The sequence below is a fragment of the Electrophorus electricus genome, chromosome 3 (genome assembly GCF_041902795.1).
Source record: "Electrophorus electricus isolate QZ-2024a chromosome 3, ASM4190279v1, whole genome shotgun sequence".
Classification (NCBI taxonomy): domain Eukaryota; kingdom Metazoa; phylum Chordata; class Actinopteri; order Gymnotiformes; family Gymnotidae; genus Electrophorus; species Electrophorus electricus.
In genome coordinates this window covers 12,487,026-12,502,792 of record NC_137499.1, presented here as the reverse complement: position 1 = coordinate 12,502,792, position 15,767 = coordinate 12,487,026, and the positions used below count along the sequence as shown (strand labels likewise).

Sequence of the window (15,767 nt, the reverse complement as noted above, 5' to 3'; positions counted from 1 at the left end):
GACCACGTGACGGCGGCGCAGGCTGCTGAGCAGTTACACTCACGTCTACAGCAGGATCTCTTTTCATTCATTGATCGCACTTTTCTTATTAACCACACCTGTGTTGTTACATTTTCTGGTTCATTTTAGGACGACAAAGCAATTTGATTATTCTTCTCACGTGAGCTGCACTTTACAGAAAAAGAAATGTAAAAAGAATCACTTGTAAATATTGTTAGCTACTTTTTGGTGGTAAAATGACTTATTACACCTTTAATTGACATCTAATTAAGTAAGATTCATACAATGAAATAACTTTAGCCCTATTTTCATAAAGGAAAAAAACATTTATTGAAAACCTTTTAATTTAGTTCTCAAAATTCCGTGTCATTTAGTATACAGAGCTTTAATAACAGTTGTACTCAGGTACTTAGACATGTATCATTTTAAATTTGATAAAAGGCCTAATCAGGTGGCAACCTTAAAACCATTTAACTTACAGGCATGACACACCTTGGTAACAGCTTTTAAAAGATCAAAACAAGTCAAAACATCAAAATATTTCTTTACAGTTGGCACAATTTTTTTTTCATTCCACCTACATTAAATGAAGGATATTAAAAATATAGCAAATTGTTACCCCATTTTATAATTACCATTCCTCAAGGAATTGATTTGTATCTATGATTAGTACACCTTTATGAAGTACAGACATCTACAGTACAGACGCGAAGCATCCTGCTCCACCATAACCTATCAGGCACTACTACAATTCCTTCTTTCTTTAGCCCCCAATCCTACCATGTGAAAAGCACGCGCTACATTTGTTGGCAATAGAAAACTTTTTTGGTCACCCTTATTCTACACAATTAAGGAGTATTTGGTAGAATCTGAAGAATATTCTGTAAGCCTCATCTTACTGGCAGCAAATTTACATTTTAGCGACATCATTACTTGGATGATGATGATGCTGCTGCTTAAAGTGTCAAACATCTTGAGTACCGCATGCCTTTCTGCATCTTTCTCGACTGGTTCTGTATGGATGGTTTCCATTCAGTCTCACCGAACAACACAGGAGGGCAAAAGAAAGAAGCTTGTCCATGATATTCACAGCTGCGATTAGGCTGGAAGTTTCTCTTCTGAATGTACTGGCCCTTCTTGGGAATGTGTCGTTGCATCACGAAGCACAAGATGGGTTTCGGTTTGTAGCTGTGCGCACCGGCCAGTAGCATGTGTTCTCTTCATACCACTTAACTAGGAGGAAAACAGAAACACTACCCGTTTACTAGGAACACAGAAGATAAGCTTACCAATGAACTAAGTACAGACATGTACATATTTTATTATTAAACTTAAATTATATCTTTAAGGATATGTAGACACTTTATATTGATAATCCTGAGTCAGAAAAGAAAATGTATGAAATTCCCCATATATCATTATATGCACCTTTGGTAGCATAAAGATTGAGGTCATTTTCATCACTGCACTGATCCCTCTTGTGGATATATGCTGTTCATATTGGAACTGACTAATTATACTGCATTTAGTTAAATCAATTAACTAACCATATTATCTTAAAGAAGTCTACCGAACAATTCTGATGCCATGCTGAAGTCTTAAGACGACTGAATGAGTGAAACACGTTGCCTGGAGTCCTCTGTGGTTCAAGCCCTGAGGTGAGGAGTGAGGATCTGAACAATATACAAACTTGTTTTTCTGATTCCCTCCTTCCAGGGGACCTTTGGCTTCCAGCCAAGCTTGTGCATCTTGTCTGAGTTCAAAGGGTATCTCAGGTCGCTGACAGGTCTAGAATGTAAAAATGAAACTTCAATTCAGGCATTAATACACTTTTGGCTCATCTTTCCAAAGGAATTAAATATGCATATTTAAAAATGTTACTCTATGGCATAGTCTACACTAACACGGGTAAACTGGAAAACGCCGTTTCTGTGTTTTGGTTACACTAGCATTTTTCAGACCATTTTCCAAAAGTTCCTCGTCCGTGATAAAAAAAAAAAAATTTAAAAAAAGGATGGAAGAGGTGAATGGTGAGCATGTGTGAGTGACCTATGACCCCCATGTCATTTCTGCCACTGTACTTAGTTTACATGCTGCAGCTGCTTGCAGTATAGAGGCCAACAGGGAGTGAAAAATGGCAAGAAAGACAAGAGATCGTCGCTGGACAGATAAAGTCAAGCAGCTAAACACCTGCTGCAGCATTCTGAAAGGACTCTGCCACTCTGGAATGATCAGTGTTATGGTAAAGCTACGGAACACCATTTTAGTGAATATGAACGGGCAAAACTTGTGAAGACGGATGCGTTTTCCAGTTTAACCATGTTAGTGTGGAGTAGGCCTGAGAAAGGGAGAGCAAGTTCCTGTCTCACCTGTCCTCAACAAATAGTAGCCAATCATCCAACTCAATGTTAGATGTGTTCTTCACCTAGAGTATAGAAATCCAAGCTAAATTAAAATATTTGGCAAAAAATAACTTTTTTTTTTTTTTTAAACATGCTCATGGATTTACATTTTAGATCTACATTTAATAACTTATCATCTGAGACTTTTATCCAAAGCAACTTACAATTATGACTGAATACAATTTGTGCCGTTGAGGTTTTAGGGTCTTGTACAAGGGCCCAGCTGAGGTGACTTGGTAGTGGTGGGGCTTGAACCAGCAACCTTCTGATTACTACTCCAGTACCTTAACCACAGCTGGTCTATTACCTACTGGCAGCATGGCTTAGAGACTATAAATCAGTAAATGGCCCAATGTCAGAAATACACAGAAATCCAACCAAAGACTCAGAATCTAAAACACAAGAGCTTTATATAGTACCATCTATAATAACAAGAACAACTACAGTGCCCTGCAAAACTGTTCAACCCCCTCAGGAGTCTCCAGATGCATCTGCATTACAAGTGATATTCAGATTTGTTGTCATATTTTAACGCTGACCCTCAAAATTAATTCATTTAAAGCGATATATTTTCCTAAATAAAACCCAATGTGTCAAAATACTAGCTGAAAAATGCTGGTTCCAAAACCCTGTGCTTTTGAAAGCTTCAAGTTTACACAGACAAAAGATATTGCCCCAAGCGGGACACAACTAGACAGCTGGTGTACAATTGCCCTCTGTCTGTGAATCATTAAAAATCTTTACCTTTTCTGGACAAATACCACCACAACCACCAAAACCCCCTTTCCAAAAATTAAAAATAAAACACAAAACCATCACAATACAGATGCCTTTGGTCAGCTGTGAATATGAAGTTCAAAGAGCATTCTAAGGAAGTAAAACATTTAAAGTGAAATTCAAACACCAAAAAATTAACAACAAAAAGGTGAATGTTCTACAGTGTTCAAGACAAAGTCCAGATCTCAGTCCACCTAAACCTGGAGCAAACCTGTCAGGAAGAATATGACAGAACGATGAACCACTCAAACAATATCAGGAACAGTGTGTGAAAATCACTCCCAAACAACGATATACTTGTAGAAACATGCCAACAGAACGGGTTAAATTCTTACCCAAGTTTTTCCAGTTTTTAATCTTGTTTTTAAAGCTCTTCTGACAAATAATACAGCATGCCTCTAAGAACATACTTCAAGAGCTTAATATAAAATATTTGTCAAAACAACACGTCCATCATTTGTAATCCTAACAAATCAAATTAATTATAAGGGTTTGAATACTGCTGCAAGGAAGTGTACGTCGCATAAATTTGTTTTAAAAACCTACCATTTTCACCAGCTCTCTAGCCAGCTGGATGACGGGTATCTCAAAGGTAGCCCCAATATTGTAAATCTCTCCCATGATGCCCCTCTCCATGAGCATCAAGAACGCCTCTGCAGCATCATCGACATAAAGAAAGTGACGGGATTGGAGGCCTGTTCCCTGAATGGTGCTTTGGGGATAAAACAGAACTCATTGGCTCCTGTAATACTCCAGTTCATTTAATGTTAATTAAAATAAAACTCACCATTTTTGGTCCTGTTGTAGAAGTCCTATAAATCTTGGAATAACCTGGAAAGGAACATGGGGGGGGACCTCACTTGGTACATTTAAATATTACTTGTAAAATGGGGGGGGAAAAAAATTTTAATTAAATGTTTTGTTTACCTTCTCATAATATTGCCGTGGTCCATAAACATTATTGCTCCTCGTTATTATTACTGGGAACTAAAATGTTGGAAGGAAAGTCATTCTGAAACCCCAGTTAGGGGTGAGGAATGTGTTCAGAATAAATTCTCTCATAAGAAATGGTAGCATTTTCAAGAATTAATTTTGAATACCTTGTGGTTTTCCCAGTATGACATCACTATATTTTCAGCAACAGCTTTTGATTTGGAATAAGGATTGGTTGGCCTTTTTGGACATAATTCATCAAAGTCCTGTCAACAAATGATGACCAGAATTACATTAAGAAACAAGAATTTCTGGAAGAAGACTTTGGGTAAACCTGCAGGTAACGCCCAGCTAGTAACTGCAAGTAACGCCCTCTGCATAATTTGTGGCAGTCCATTCAGAAATTCACACATGTACCATTTTAATCCCAACAAAATGTGCTATTACACTTGACATTCACCGGTATTTAAATAATCCATAACTGTGATATTTGAAAAATAAGTGAAGATGCATGATCCTCTTCAAGTTAAGAAAATTGGCATCCACAAGAATGTGCCACATTGTGAGCAGGTCCATGGTTCTCAGTAAATCAAGAGCACAAAGTCTAAAACAATGTAACTGCTTACTTGATCCAAAACTCTAAAGGCAACAAAGGTATTGTTCAAAAGTGAAATGTTTTGCAAACCAAGACTTACCTTCTCCAGACTGTCTCCATACACTTCATCAGTGCTCATGTATATGAATTTCTCCACTCTAGCTGCAAATGCAGCTTGGAGCAAAAAGCTTGTGCCCTCTGCATTCACATACATGAACTGGGATGGATACAGAAAGGAGTTCTCTAAGGAGTAGCAGGAGAAATAGGCATGACATTCATCCATCTCTCTAAAACCATGTAAAACCATGTAAAACCATGTAAAAAATTAACTGACAGTGACGATTACTTACCAACATGAGAAAGAGCAGCACCGTGGAAAACAATGTTAATATTTTCAGTAGAAAACAGATGATTGATAAAGTACTGATTGCAAATATCTCCCTGTAGAGAGAGGGACAATTAACTAGATGTTGAGGAAATAGTTTGTGGATCTGTGGCACCACAGCTGCCGTACCAGAACAGTACTTATATGTACCACCTGTTGGCATCCTGCATCACTGCTAAGAAGGTGGTATGACTCAGGATACAGAATTACCAGTGCTAGCTGTCATGGATCATCCAGATTGTAAAATATTTTTATTCCTACAGATCCTGAAACACATATTTGGTCTTGGGGGGGGGGGGGTCTTGAGAAATTACTTATCATCTGGTAACTACCAAACTAAACCCAGGATATTTTATCTGTATCTGAATGGAGATTAATGTTGAAATGAGATCAGCTGTTGCTACACTGCAGCTGTTATTATAGTGGAACAAACATCAGCAGTGTTTTTAAATTTTTGCTTCACCTCCCTTTTTGTCATTCCTCTTATATAAATATAAACTTAATAAATTAATAAGAAGTTTAGTTTATGTAAGCGTCTCTAATACTCAAGGTCACTTTGCCACAACAATATGGTGGAGACAGGGAGGAGAAAAAGTTTGTAAATATTATTTCGTTTGTAAACAATAGCGTAGAGTGAAAATCAGCTAAACGTACAAACACAGTGAATATAACCCAAACAATATCTTACAATGTAAAAAAGGTCTTGCTTTAAGACCTAATATTTGCTGTAGTGTTGAGTGCTGTTCATGCAATTTTAAGACTTACCTGAATGAATTTGTAAGTACATGTGTTCTCAAGACATTTGAGGTTCTTTAAACTTGAGCAGTAGTCCAACTACAATAAATACAAACTATATATAACACAAGCTAGATAGATAGCTAGTTAATAAGGTAGATAATAGTTGGATAGGCTGAGAATTCTTTACTGAGTCAACATTGATGATTCTCCACAGTGGATACTTCACAGCCAAAAGGATGATCAGATGAGACCCGCTAAGAGCACATTATTTGTCACATTAACAAATATATATATTTTACTTAGACTTTTACATTTAAATACACAAATGGGCAAGTGACACTTACATGAAACCAGCTCCCCCGGTAACAAGAACAGTCTTGTAGCCGAGTTGCTGTTTTCTTAGGTCAGTTTGGTTTGCACTTTCATCAGACATTGCTGCGTCCACAAATGTTTCAGGAGTATTTTTCAAATTTTCAGATGAAGCAACATAACAGCCAGGGTCGACGTACCAGCTCCACTAACCCTACTGGTCTATAACTATGACGCCAACCTGGCAAGCTAAACGAGCCAACATTGTGAGCATTGTACTACAGAACAACCATGATAAATGCAACCCAATCGCTAACTCCGCTAGCCGGCTAATTCTTAGCCAGAAGCTATACGACAAGCACTTTACGACGCATTTGACGCTTTGCGGCAGTGCTTGACACGTATCATCTCGGCTGCCAGCTATGCCCAAACGTTCTTAGCCCGCCTCTACCGGCTCTTCATTGGTTGTCCTGATGTTCGACGTGCAAACCCCCGTAACGTATTGTTCTCCAGCTCAGTCAATCAGGAGCCCAGCGGAAAGGGAGCAGTCTGCGAAGTCTGAGCCTCATTCATTGATGTGTATGAGGAGAATAAGTCACATTATTGATGGTGGTGATGAAACCATGTCTTCGTTTTCAGTCATCCTGATCGCTTTTATGCACAGTCATTGTGCGGCTGATGGGAAAACGGTGTTTGGTGTGTTTCGCAGCGACGCGGCTAGGGAAAACCATGGCCAATACATAACAAGGTTTCTGTACCACGGTAGGTTATTGGATCAGTTCAAACGGTTTTTTGCAGTTGTTTTTTTAGTGATGGTACATAAGCTCTTGCGTTTGCTTCAATACACATCTCCTTCGTATACGTCAACTTAATAATAGGCGTTTGGGTTATGATCAGCAGATCAATCTGTGGCGGTTTCAACTTATGTACATTGTCGTGCAATAGAGTCGACAGATCATTGCATGTGCCTGAGGGCATGGAAGGGAACAGTATTAATAATAACATATATATATATATATATATATATATATATATATATATATATATATATATATATATATATATATATATATAAAAAGCAAGCTCATCATAGTGTCATCACCGCTCTGCTTTCTGTAGGGGAGAATGCCTTGATGTCGTACCGCCTGGAGAACGCGCCCTTGGCCGCACGGAAAGACGCGAAGCTGCTTCTCTATCAGGACATGGAAGGCTTTGACAACCTGAGCTGTCTGGACAGAGTAGCAGGAGCCAGTCTTACCAGTGAGTCCAGTCCCTTATTCGTGTGGCATTACACATCTTTGCTGGCTTTTTTCCAAGAAAGAAATGGTCTTCCCATTAGAAATAATATCCTGATTGAACCAACACTCTCAAATTGTGTGCTGCCAACCCTGTTTTGCATCCTGTGTTTATGGAGGGGTGCTTTTCATATGGTTTTTCTTTAAATATCTTTGCTTGAGTATGCCAACACCTTTGTTTGAAAACATCAGGACTAAAGATGTTAATTATTAAAAATTAGAAATTTCAGAGCGACACCCTACTTTTAAATTGCCGTTAATCATATTAAGTTAGTGACATGTTAATTGGGGACGTTATGTAACCTGTTACCTTGAAATTCACCTTAAGATATGACAAAATACATCAGTATGTGTAAGGGAATGATGATATTGATTTTCAGTATATGATGATGACGATGATGAACACTAAGTATTAGTGTTTTTTTCTGTGAAAATCAATATTTGGTTTCGGGCATATTATTTCCAAACAAAAAAATTTGCAGTCATATTTCTATGGTAAATGGACTTCTTATGAAATTCTTAAACAGATGTTTAAAAAAAAAGAACCAAAAATAGAAGGAGTCCATCAATACTGGTCCATTACCAAAGCCCTTTGAAGACAGTGGCTGTAAAGAAGTCCCAAATCTGGACATAATGAAACACTGATGATACAAATAGTCAGTCTGTGATTTATATATTTACCTTTACATAAACCCCAAAACGCATCCAAACAAGGATGTTATAGCACAGCATTTTAGCAACATGGTGTGATAGCGACTGTAGCCCAGGAAAGTGAAATGAGTGCTCTGTCTGCTGTGCCAGAAAGCTGGTCTGTTGCCTTGGTTGCCTGGGTTCAAGGTGTGGATACTGCATCACGCTCAGCTGTATGTTGCTTCTTTTGTGTCCAGACGTTATATGCTATGACATATTCCAAGGCCTGGATGATTGCCACTCTGTTTTATGTAGCTATACAATAATAAATAACAACGTGGTTTGAGCAAACACAGAGATAATGTGGTTGGAGTGCTCATTATGATATTAATCCTTAAGCATGTAGAATGCGATTAATCATATCGAACGATCAAATGTCTAACACATCTGCAGTTACGCTGAGCACAGAGACGCACAATGAGACCATACCCCAGCATGTGGTCCCAAAGACCTGGCATGTGATGTATGCTGACCGCTACACCTGCCAGGAAAAGAAGGCAGAGGACGCTCTGGAGGGCGTGGCCTTTCAGCTCACCATGTTGAACCCAGACTCTGAGGGCAACCCACTGGACCACTTCGGCGCAGAGGAGGCTGGTTAGACTGACCTTAGTTTTACCTCTGCGGCATGTGATGAGAAGCCGATCAGATACTTTTTGCATTCTGTTAAGCACGATTTATTATTGTTATTATTGTGATTACTATGATTTAATATCATTGCTGTTGTTGTACTGCTGTTGACGAGCACAGTGTGAGCAGTCTGATTTTCGTGGCCTCTCTAGGTTTGCACAGCTTCTACTTCATGCTGATTTTGGCCTATTTCATCGCCTGCTGCGTTTACCTGCAGCCACTGTTGCAGGCCTTAAACAAGGGGGGTCCCATGCACACTGTCCTGAAGGTCCTGTCCACGGCTCTGCTACTGCAGGGCCTGTCTGTGCTCTTTAACTACATCCACATGGCCAGGTGAGACTTACACTGTCATCAGTGAGGCTTGGAAGACACTGATGAGTGTCTGTGGCACTCAGCGTTCCTAATTCTACTCCCAGGTATGCCAGAGATGGAGTAGGAACACCTCTAGTAGGAATCTTTGCAGAATGTGAGTCTCCACCTTCACTCCATCTTCACAGACCGTTCTCCATTAACAGTGACCATTAGGAGTGCATTTCTGGATTTCTGTCATTGGTGTTTGCATAGGTTGACTAGTGCTGCTGCCGTGTGTGTGTGTGTGTGTGTGTGTGTGTGTGTGTGTGTGTAGTCTGCGACATGGTGGCTGAGGTGCAGATGCTGTATATGCTACTCTCTCTGTGCATGGGCTGGACGCTGAGTCGTGCCAGGAAGCTCCAGAGCAAACCCCTGCAGTGGGACTCCTCTCCCACCTCCACGGCGCTCGCTGTCGGCGCAGTCGTCTTCCAGGTCTGTCCCACCACTGCTGCTCTAGAGCCCTTAAGGGAAGGATACTTCATCAGAAAGTACTGCCAGAGTCCACGATGAATGGCCTGGCCGGTAGCATTTAGCATTGTGCAAAAGACAATCAAATAAGATTCTCTCCAACAAACTTTAATTTTTGATTTATGTTGGTATTTTTTTGGGAAGCGTTCCTTGAACGCCAGATCAAGACCTGGTTTGAATGCTGAGAGCATGGTTACTTACGCCTGTGGCGCTTTTCAACTATATATAACTATATTTCATGTATATATGTTATTTTCTTCATAGCCGTGTAATACCATCTTGGTTTCACTGCCTAGTCTAATTTCATTGCCTAATCTGATCATCACATAGAGTGGGAGGAGTCTTTCAGTGTATGACAGTGTTAATGTTGGTTTTAGGCCAGCTCGCGAGCATTTCCAGCTCCTGATGTCAGTAACCTATCTTACCTCAGTTCTCATTTTATTCCTGTGACCCTGTAGGGAGCACTGCTGATCTGGGAGCAGTTTGAGGACACTGAGCACCACAGTTACCATGCTCACCGCAGTGTAGCTAGCTTACTGCTGATGGCACTGCGCGTGATTCTCTCTCTGCTACTCGCGTTGGTGTTGTACCAGATTATCTCCGCAGAGAGGAGCACCCTCAAGAGAGACTTCTACCTCAGCTTTGCCAAGGTGAAGCAGTTCATTCCCTTCTGTTTATCTACAGCTGAACTGAAAAAAAGCTTTATCAGAAAAGGAGCTTTACACCTTCTGCATTTAGCAGATGCTTCTGTCCAGAGTAACTCACAGACGGGCTGTTATCTCTGTGCTCGTTTTAGTACTCCAGTGTTGGCTATGGCAGGAGCCAGCACAGCACAATACACACGGCTAAGGTAGCATGTACAGTGATGTACTAATGCTGTAGGAATCGTGGTTTCTTTCTTAAGTTTACATTTAATTGCCAAAGTGACTGAATACAGCTTGAATAACACCCAGCAGTGGTGACCTGCTAGTGGTGGGGCTTGCACTGGCAACCTTCTGATTACTAGTCAAGTACCACTGCACCACCTGTCCCCTTAAACGCTTACGGAATGTGCTTTCTTTTTAGGGCTGTTTCCTGTGGTTCCTGTGTCACCCAGCCCTTGTTCTCTTTTCCGTAATATTCAACGAGCATCAGAAGGAGAAGGTAGGGTGCTAGTCGGATGAATTCCCTAAACCAGAAAGGCCATACGTCATAAAAGGCAGACGGGGCAAACTGGATTATGCACTTTTCTGTTGGTTGTGTGTTTTAGGTCATAACCATTGGCGTGATCCTATGCCAGTCCATCTCCGTGGTGATCTTGTACAGACTCTTCCTGTCTCGCAGTCTTTACTGGGAAGTGTCCTCACTGTCTTCTGTTACGCTGCCCCTCACCATGTCCAGGGGACCTCGGAGTCGGTACTAAAGCACAGCAGGTTACCCTTACGCCATGTCTGCTGTCATAAGGGGTTCAGAGGCACCCTGGAACACAGCAAGAACGCACCGCATACAAACGGCAGGAAAGTTGGCCGTTCTGTAAAACCACGTGTGTATGCACTGGTTTACATGTATATTAATGTGCATTGTCTTATGGACAGTGTGGCAGAGCAGCGGTAGTACCTGAGGGCCGTCAGTATAAAACTAAACAAAAAGCCTGTATTCATATCAGTACGCTTTGGGATTGCACACTAAAGCTGCTTCAGATGACTTTCAAGGCACAGAACACCCTTATGAAAACATTAGAGACAAGCATACAGATGGTACTGATAAGATACACAATTGTTGTATTTTTGGAAACGATATATTCTTTAAATATCAGTACTTTATGCCCCATTACCTGTGGTTTAAAGGTGTGTCTGTGTTCATGTTGGTTACACAATACATGGAATTCAAACATTCAGTTTTAGACAGCTACGTTACTGGGCCACACATGCCATTTCTCACTTGTCAGTGAACTGCAATAAGAACTAACAAATCTGTGGTCTGATTGTTGGAAAAAAGCCATGGAATCATGGACTAGCCTACTCTGTAGCACAATAGGATGTACAACATTTGCACAAAGAAGTAATACAACAAAACATTGGAGACTATACTTGAATAAAGATGCCAATGTTTTTGTGTGTGCGTGTGCATGTGCGTTAAGTACATTCAGTCTTGTACATGGATTGAAATTTATTTTCACAAGTGCCTGATATGACAATCATGTTGCGTGTGAAAGAGGGCCAGTGTTGTACCTGCTGGGATCACAGAGAATAAATAAGGAGAATGTTTAAATTGTGCGGGATTGGATTGTTTACATTCTTCCCAAGTGAATGCTTAGATCTGTGTTGATGTACAAGACAACTGTTACCTTTAGCATGGTTTGTAAATTATTATTGTAATGCACAAAACATTTTTGTTAATAAATATGTTGTACATACATTTGGAAGATCAACATTATTAAGATCTTCAATCAATGGCATGAGCTAGTTTTAGTAAGAAAGGGTTGTTTCACTCATTTTTTTCCACCAATGTGTTCAGTAAGACACTCACTATCTGTGGGATTTTTCTAATCTGCACCAGATTTGGCTGGAGCTCATTCATTACCAACATATCTGCCAGTGTTTTGATATGCTGCTGACATTTCTTCAATGGAAACATGTTTGACTATGTAACTCACAATCTACAAATCCAACACTATGCACGTGACTGTGTTTCTATGGCTTCTGTATGAGCCCCACTAGCAGTCCGAAGATGAGTGTATGCTCCTTGTGTACTTGCGAACAGGGGAGTTTCTTATACAGACGCATCTACTCCCAAATTCGTAGACGTGCCCGTACCAAGGAACTGGTCTCACTTTGGATGAAGATGGGGAGGGAAGGTCACGCCGACCAGACATCAAAAAGCATAGGGTGGAAAATACCATTAAGACTTATTACTAAGTGGTACTGGCTTTAACAAACAATCCAGAATAGCTAAATTATAAAGAACACTAATATACTGCTTCCCTCATCAAAGAATATACCATATAAGCTTACTTTTAAAAGGCTTTGGCATCGTAACACAGGTTGTTATATATCTTATATTTGACAATTCCCTTGGCTGAGATAATGAATATAAAACCAGGAATCATATCTTTAGTTCACGTCTCACAAAATGAGATTATTAGATTATTAACCTGGACAAAGGTTTAATCAGTTAGCATTCTCCATCTCTCTGTACTCTAGCATCCATCGTGCATCTCGAAGCCTCGAAGATGCTGTCCGGCGGACGTAGCAAGGTAAAAGGGGCAAAGAAGTCGCGTGCAAAAGAAAAAACATCGCATGGTTTCCTCAGCAGCAGAAGCTGCAGGAAGTCAGCCAGGAGCGTCTTCAGCTCAGGGTGCTGGCTAACGTAGGAGCAGTGGTCTGCTTTCAGCTCCTCCTGCAGTATAGGTACGAGAAAAAGAGTTTGTGGAAGGGAGACCAAGAGGACTGCGAAACCCACAAGCCTTGTGAGGGGCTATTTGGGGTACTCTTTCGTACATTCTATAATGCTTGTAGTAGTTTCAATGTTTTCCTAATGTTGGTATATAATCCTTTGCTATTTTTTATGATTTCGGCTATTGAATTTAGTACATCACATTAGTTTCTGCATGTGAATGGCCACCTTTCTATCAAGAAACTTTGAGTACAGTTCCATGTCCTCCTCCCAGATGAGGGGTTTTTTCTCAAAGACTGGCTTGTGGTCTCCGTCCTCTGAGGAAAATAAAAACCAAATAAACAACAAAAAAAAACATGGTAAACGTTGATGTAAAGGTTCACGCTGAAAAGGGCTGCAGGTTTGGTAAAACGCCCCGACCTGCGTCAGGTGGGACAGGAGTCTGGAGAAGGATCATTGAGACCGGCGAGCCCACTTCCACTCTACTTGCTAAATGTCTAGACCCAGGAAAGACAGAAACAGTTTCAAGGTTACTTTTGTGAGTTCATATTCTAGCTCGATCATCCCTAACTACAGCAGAAATGTATGACGTGACTGTTCTGAACAGGTGGAAAAGGCCCTAGATACCAAAAAAAGAGAAAGCTATTTTTCAGTAAGGAAGTCCTACCCATCCGGCAGAAAGTAGCAGTGCCAGGTAGCTGGGTGGTCTCCCGTAGGGGAGATGGTCCTCTCAATGCCAAACACATCTACCAACTCTTTGCCAACGACCTGCTTCTTTGACCCCAGCTCCCGCTGAAGGAATGTTAAAACAGGCTTCAATTAGAAAGTTTAATTAAGCCAATAATGATAACAGCGGATGTGCTACTGGAAGTGGAAGTGCTATGATTCTTGCTGTTGTCACTGAAAAAAACATACCAATAATCAAATATGAGATGATCGCATACCAGGTCAAAATGCAACCCGAGCACTCACGTAGGTTGAAAGAGCGATTTGAGTGTCGGCATCGAATGACAGGAACACCATGTTTTCTGGAACCTTCTTTCGCTGAGCCAAAATGTGCACCATCACGAGATTGGACGCTTCAGACACAAACCCGCGTAGAGAGTCCAGTGGTAGTGTGAACGTATGCTTATTAACTTCCTAGAGAAAGGCAACGTTAACATTGCTTATTTGCCCTCAGTATAATTTAAATCACAATGAAAAAGTAGAAAAGGCTGCAGACAGCAATCTGAGAGCCCTGTCCTATAGACACGAGGTCTAGACAAACCCTGAAGTGGGTCGTAAATTAGGTCACCTCTCTTTCTGTAATGACTCTGTTCACCACTAGATGGCCGTCTTGTCTCACTATGTGCACCTTCCTGTCCAGCGTGTGTTCCTGCAGCTGAATAAGCAAGTCACGTCAAGTGTTCGTCTGTGTTGCGTTATGCAGTACAAAAGCACAGAGGCCATGGAAATGGGGGAAAAAAAATGTTTATGTAAGACGAACACGTGGTCGTATTAACGTAAATAACGTAACATGCGATAAGCAGAAAGACACCTTCATATATTCATGATGATTCTCTTCTAATGTCTCGAGCCTTCCAGACACGTAGGCTGCGAACAGTGGGTACAAAGATGAGCAGTTTCAATACATTTACGGCATTTAGCGGACGCTTTTCTCCAAAGCGACTTAAAATTATGACTGAGTACAACTTGAGGGTTAAGGGTCTTGCTCAGGGGCCCAACAGTGGGAACCTGTCAGTGGTGGGGCTTGAACCAGCAAGTCAAGTGCATTACAAGTCAAGTGCAATACAACTTTAGAAATGGACAGGACAAATGCACGCAATTGCAAAGGTTAGAAAAGCGGAACACTTTTCTCATTTAAACCGGAGGCCGAGCCTCACCCGCAATGGAGGTGCCACAGGGCCAGTCCTCAATTTTTCCGTGACTATCAGCTTGCACCGTGTAGCAGGGCTCCTCGTTGTAGCTGGACTTTTGGACACTAACACGAAACTCTCCCACCTCCCTGCCACTGTGGGATACGGTCACCAGAGAGTTCACCAACAGGCACCGATCCACGTCTTCTGGGCCTGAAATGAACAACTGGTGACTGTCCAGTCAGGTCCAAATACTTTGCAACCTAAAGAATCATGCTGCAGTTAAACTTGAGGCAGCAAAAATACACAACTAGTGTTGGAATATTTGACTAGTAGACCCCGAGATCTGGGACATGCCTTGGGTCACCAGTTTGGAAGGTTTGTGCCCCTGCAAATATGAATTAATACTGACGTGATATCACAAGGAAAACGGCAAAATCCGGAATAAACTAATTTGTATATTATTTAATTTAAAACGTATGGTGGAAAGAAGCATTAAAAACGGACAAGAAACCTTTCACATCTCTGCAGCAGGTTTAACGTCAGACTATACCGGTGAGCCGATAGCTTAGATCAGGAAGCTACTGGTCCCAGAACAGTTTTTATACAGAAAAAAAAAAAACAAATCCAAGAGTCTTCGAAAAGCGTCCAAGACGCCTCACCTACCGATGCTGCACAGAAAGTCTACAGCCTCCTTAGACGCTTTTAGTGCTTCCGTTTCCACGGGCAACCCCTCAGCGTCTTTCATGTTTTTTGTGTTTAATTTAACGTTATGTGAAGACGAACATCAACGAGACTTTCTAAGCCAGAACTAGTACGCTCGCGATAGAAAATAAGATATTCCTGCGCTCATTCCTTGGAATCAACATCATCGGTCTCCTTGGCAACAGCAACATGTACCGTAAGTCTCATCGTAGTCGTGCAGTAAATATCTAGTGTTTGCTACTACAAAAAAAAGGCCACTCT

General features: G+C 41.0%; 3 protein-coding genes across 5 annotated transcripts; 1 reads left to right on the top strand and 2 right to left on the bottom strand.

The window, feature by feature from the left end:
* Positions 1-326: 326 nt before the first annotated feature.
* Positions 327-6,466, bottom strand: tgds (TDP-glucose 4,6-dehydratase). Of its 3 annotated transcripts, XM_027018404.3 has the most exons (12): positions 6,175-6,466; positions 6,018-6,084; positions 5,858-5,926; positions 5,058-5,148; positions 4,808-4,950; positions 4,280-4,378; positions 4,107-4,166; positions 3,967-4,010; positions 3,726-3,891; positions 2,370-2,425; positions 1,691-1,788; positions 327-1,233 (listed from the first exon to the last, which is right to left on the bottom strand). In XM_027018404.3, the coding sequence occupies exons 1-12, from the start codon at positions 6,261-6,263 to the stop codon at positions 1,157-1,159; spliced, it is 1,059 nt and encodes a 352-aa protein (XP_026874205.2). In that variant the 5' UTR covers positions 6,264-6,466; the 3' UTR covers positions 327-1,156. The 3 variants fall into 3 exon arrangements, with proteins under 3 accessions (XP_026874205.2, XP_026874206.2, XP_081566493.1); XM_027018405.3 differs by lacking the exon at positions 5,058-5,148 and having other exon boundaries at positions 4,808-4,924; XM_081710367.1 differs by lacking the exon at positions 5,058-5,148 and having other exon boundaries at positions 4,808-4,948; positions 6,175-6,465.
* Positions 6,467-6,485: 19 nt separating this feature from the next.
* Positions 6,486-11,754, top strand: gpr180 (G protein-coupled receptor 180). Its single transcript, XM_027018406.3, has 9 exons — positions 6,486-6,901; positions 7,259-7,399; positions 8,518-8,718; positions 8,904-9,084; positions 9,168-9,217; positions 9,377-9,534; positions 10,029-10,220; positions 10,636-10,713; positions 10,820-11,754. Exons 1-9 carry the CDS (start codon positions 6,613-6,615, stop codon positions 10,970-10,972), a joined length of 1,443 nt encoding a protein of 480 aa, XP_026874207.3. The 5' UTR covers positions 6,486-6,612; the 3' UTR covers positions 10,973-11,754.
* A 960-nt stretch (positions 11,755-12,714) lies between these two features.
* catip (ciliogenesis associated TTC17 interacting protein) lies at positions 12,715-15,689 on the bottom strand. The gene is made up of 9 exons (XM_081710366.1): positions 15,468-15,689; positions 14,829-15,014; positions 14,483-14,538; positions 14,240-14,326; positions 13,918-14,085; positions 13,613-13,737; positions 13,366-13,442; positions 13,174-13,262; positions 12,715-12,948 (listed from the first exon to the last, which is right to left on the bottom strand). Exons 1-9 carry the CDS (start codon positions 15,547-15,549, stop codon positions 12,724-12,726), a joined length of 1,095 nt encoding a protein of 364 aa, XP_081566492.1. The 5' UTR covers positions 15,550-15,689; the 3' UTR covers positions 12,715-12,723.
* Positions 15,690-15,767: the final 78 nt, after the last annotated feature.

What these genes read in the sequence shown, in the direction of transcription:
- tgds (XM_027018404.3), bottom strand. Translation starts at nt 6,263, where the DNA reads ATGTCTGATGAAAGTGCAAACCAAACTGACCTAAGAAAACAGCAACTC. An exon ending in ACCGGGGGAGCTGGTTTCAT is followed by an intron (nt 6,085 to 6,174) that starts GTAAGTGTCACT and finishes ATGTGCTCTTAG; the next exon opens with CGGGTCTCATCTGATCATCC. An exon ending in GGAGGGAATCAGAAAAACAA is followed by an intron (nt 1,234 to 1,690) that starts GTTTGTATATTG and finishes TTTTCCTCCTAG; the next exon opens with TTAAGTGGTATGAAGAGAAC.
- gpr180 (XM_027018406.3), top strand. Translation starts at nt 6,613, where the DNA reads ATGTTCGACGTGCAAACCCCCGTAACGTATTGTTCTCCAGCTCAGTCA. An exon ending in AACAAGGTTTCTGTACCACG is followed by an intron (nt 6,902 to 7,258) that starts GTAGGTTATTGG and finishes TGCTTTCTGTAG; the next exon opens with GGGAGAATGCCTTGATGTCG. An exon ending in ACGAGCATCAGAAGGAGAAG is followed by an intron (nt 10,714 to 10,819) that starts GTAGGGTGCTAG and finishes TGTGTGTTTTAG; the next exon opens with GTCATAACCATTGGCGTGAT.
- catip (XM_081710366.1), bottom strand. Translation starts at nt 15,549, where the DNA reads ATGAAAGACGCTGAGGGGTTGCCCGTGGAAACGGAAGCACTAAAAGCG. An exon ending in ATCATCATGAATATATGAAG is followed by an intron (nt 14,327 to 14,482) that starts GTGTCTTTCTGC and finishes TTGCTTATTCAG; the next exon opens with CTGCAGGAACACACGCTGGA. An exon ending in CAAAGTTTCTTGATAGAAAG is followed by an intron (nt 12,949 to 13,173) that starts GTGGCCATTCAC and finishes CCTATACTGCAG; the next exon opens with GAGGAGCTGAAAGCAGACCA.